A 2,750-nucleotide genomic window follows, 5' to 3' on the forward strand; every position below is an offset into this window, starting at 1 on the left:
CGCCCAGCTATCACCCTGCCACATCATCCTACTCCAGCCACATCGGCCTAGCTTGACCGAGCTATACTATTACTATGGCCCCCCGTCTTATCCTTCTAGCCACGTCAACTACACGTCATGCGGATGAGCACAATTATAGATAAGGAGGAGTAAGGAAAGATGACTCTGCTAGGGAATGGGACTCTATCTCGAGTACCTTGGCGGCTAACCTCACCCCGACAACCCCAAAAGCCCAACCCGGCCAGGATACAGATCTACGGTTATAAAAAGGCACTCCATCCTCATAGCTTGGCCTAACCACCCACCACCTCTTACTGACTTGAGTGTCGGAGTACTTACCCAAAGATAATTCCTCGGGCCTCTGATTTCTTTCCTGATCACAGGTCTTGAGGCACGGCCTCATCCTTGTAGCTCGGCCTCGCCCTTTCTGCAAGGATTATTTGGTTTCTCTCCTCAGTTTGTGCACCACCTCGGATTAAGCAGCATTAGATTGGCACTGTCTGTGGGAAAGTACAAAAAGCCACCCCGAAAATCTTTTCTTACCGCACAATCAAGAAAGCGACCAAGATGCCCAAGAACTAGTCCAAGCGTTCAACAGGCCGATCCCCATCTTGGGAGTCTCGCCACCACAGTTCTTCGCATCAAGAAATTCCACAGCCCCCAACTACGATTGATCCTGAGCAATTCTGAGTAATGCAAGAAAAAATTGACAAGATCTTCAAAATGATGGAGAACCTAGGACCTGTAACACCCTCTGGCAAGACATGCACAAAGGATGGTTCTCATCTCGAGGACCCTAAAGTGTGCCGAGCAGATACAACAAGAAGGTTGGCCCCCTCCATCCGTGAAGGACGGTGCAGTGCGCACCAAGAGGGAAAGGGCGATGCACACTGTGGCTCTGGACCAAAGGGATGACAAGATTCAAGAACTCTGCCAGCGCTTAGAGGAGTTAGAGCGCAGCTAGAGAAGCATGACAACAGTTGAAGATCGGTCAGTTCCACCACTCATGCCCATGGCTAAGGAGTCACCCTTCTCCCAGGAAATTGTTGACAAGGTACCTCCCACAGGATGTTGGGCACCCCCACTTGAGAAGTGCGATGGAAACACTGATCCCGCCGACCATATCGAAGCATTAAAGGCTCAGTTAATGTTGCACGGATCCTTCGAGGGCTTGATGTACAAAACCTTAGTGGCCACTCTCGCAGGTCCAACCCTAATTTGGTATTCCTCCTTGCCCCCACGTTGAATAGCGTCGTGGGAGCAACTGGAGACCCAGTTTCGTACTCAATTCCCAACGAGTCAAAAGCATTAGAAGACCTCAGCCAGCCTCATGCAGGTGTGATAGAGGAAAAATGAGTCCCTCAAGGATCCTGGCCAGATTCAATAAGGAAGCGCTATAGGTTAGGAACCTTAAACAGTCCATGGCTATCACCTTTATCTAGCATGGCCTCCACCCATCCCCATTCAACTTTTCCATCCCCAAACACCCTACACAAACCCTGGCTACGCTGATGAGCCATGCATAGAAGTATATCATTGCAGATGAAGCACAGACACAACTACGGGCTGAGGAAGAGAGTCCCGACAAGAAGAGAAGATTATAAGAGGCAAGATCTCCGACCTGACCACAAACCACAGACACTCCTGCCAACCAATCAAAACTTCACACTACTCAATATGCCATGGTCTAAAGTGTTGAGGCAAATTCGTGACCGTAACTATGTTCGTTGGCCCGAGAAGATGAAAACGCAAAGCAACAAGAGGAATCGCGACAAATATTGCGAGTTCCATAGAGATCATGGCCACGACATGGAAACTTCTTCGACCTGCGCAACCACATTGAAGAACTAATCAGGCGTGGGTACCTAGGCGGATTCGTCAAGAGCAAGAACCCAACATAGGAAGAATAGCGTACGGAGGATGCTCGATCACCGCCTCGAGCTCCCCCTATTGGTGTCATCCACATCATATCAGGTGGAATCACTACAGGAGGGGAGAGTAGCTCGAGGCACAAGAAGTATGCACGACTGTGCGAGATTGACAATCGGGGCACAAGAAGAAGTGCGGCTAGATCATCACATTCACCGACGATGATCTCCGGGCGGTTCAGACCACACATGACGATGACTTGGTCTTCATGACCAAGGTGACCAACTTCGAGATAAGATGGGTCCTGGTTAACAAGGGTAGCTCTACTGATGTACTCTTCGAGGATGCGCTTGAGAAGCTTGGAATGGACAAAAAGTGCCTCACCCCCGTTGACACTCCCCTAATGGGCTTCTCTAGGGAGTCCCTCTTGCCCATTGGGAAAATAACTCTCCCCTTACTAATTGAAGATGGTGACGTTACTACGACGACCATGGTGGACTTCACTGTGGTTCATTGCCCCTCTTCGTACAATGCCATCCTTGGTAGGCTAGCCCTTAATGCTCTGCAATCTGTAGTCTCCACATTCCATCTTGATATGAAGTTCCCAATTGAATATGATATAGGGGTAGCATGTGGGGATCATAAAATTGCATGGAAGTTCTACCTGCTCTCCTACTGAGAACAATGATCGGTCACAGAAGGACAGAAGCCTATAACTTCCGAGATGAGGTGAGGACATGTCATGGATAACCAGTCGAAGACCTCATCCAGGTACCGCTTAATGAAGGAAACCCCGAGAGGAGAGTCCAGGTCGGCTCTCTCTTAAATGACCACCTCTGGGAAGAGCTTGTATAGCTACTAAGAGACCACGCTGATGTATT

General features: G+C 49.4%; 1 protein-coding gene across 1 annotated transcript; it reads left to right on the forward strand.

Moving 5' to 3' along the window:
* Positions 1-2,137: 2,137 nt before the first annotated feature.
* On the forward strand, positions 2,138-2,548 carry LOC148851977 (uncharacterized). Its single transcript, XM_088945728.1, has one exon. It carries the CDS (start codon positions 2,138-2,140, stop codon positions 2,546-2,548), a length of 411 nt encoding a protein of 136 aa, XP_088801854.1.
* The last annotated feature ends 202 nt before the right edge of the window (positions 2,549-2,750 follow it).

The sequence above is a fragment of the Nelumbo lutea genome, chromosome 5 (genome assembly GCF_056320005.1).
Source record: "Nelumbo lutea isolate HS-2025 chromosome 5, American lotus-T2T, whole genome shotgun sequence".
Taxonomy (NCBI): Eukaryota; Viridiplantae; Streptophyta; class Magnoliopsida; order Proteales; family Nelumbonaceae; genus Nelumbo; species Nelumbo lutea.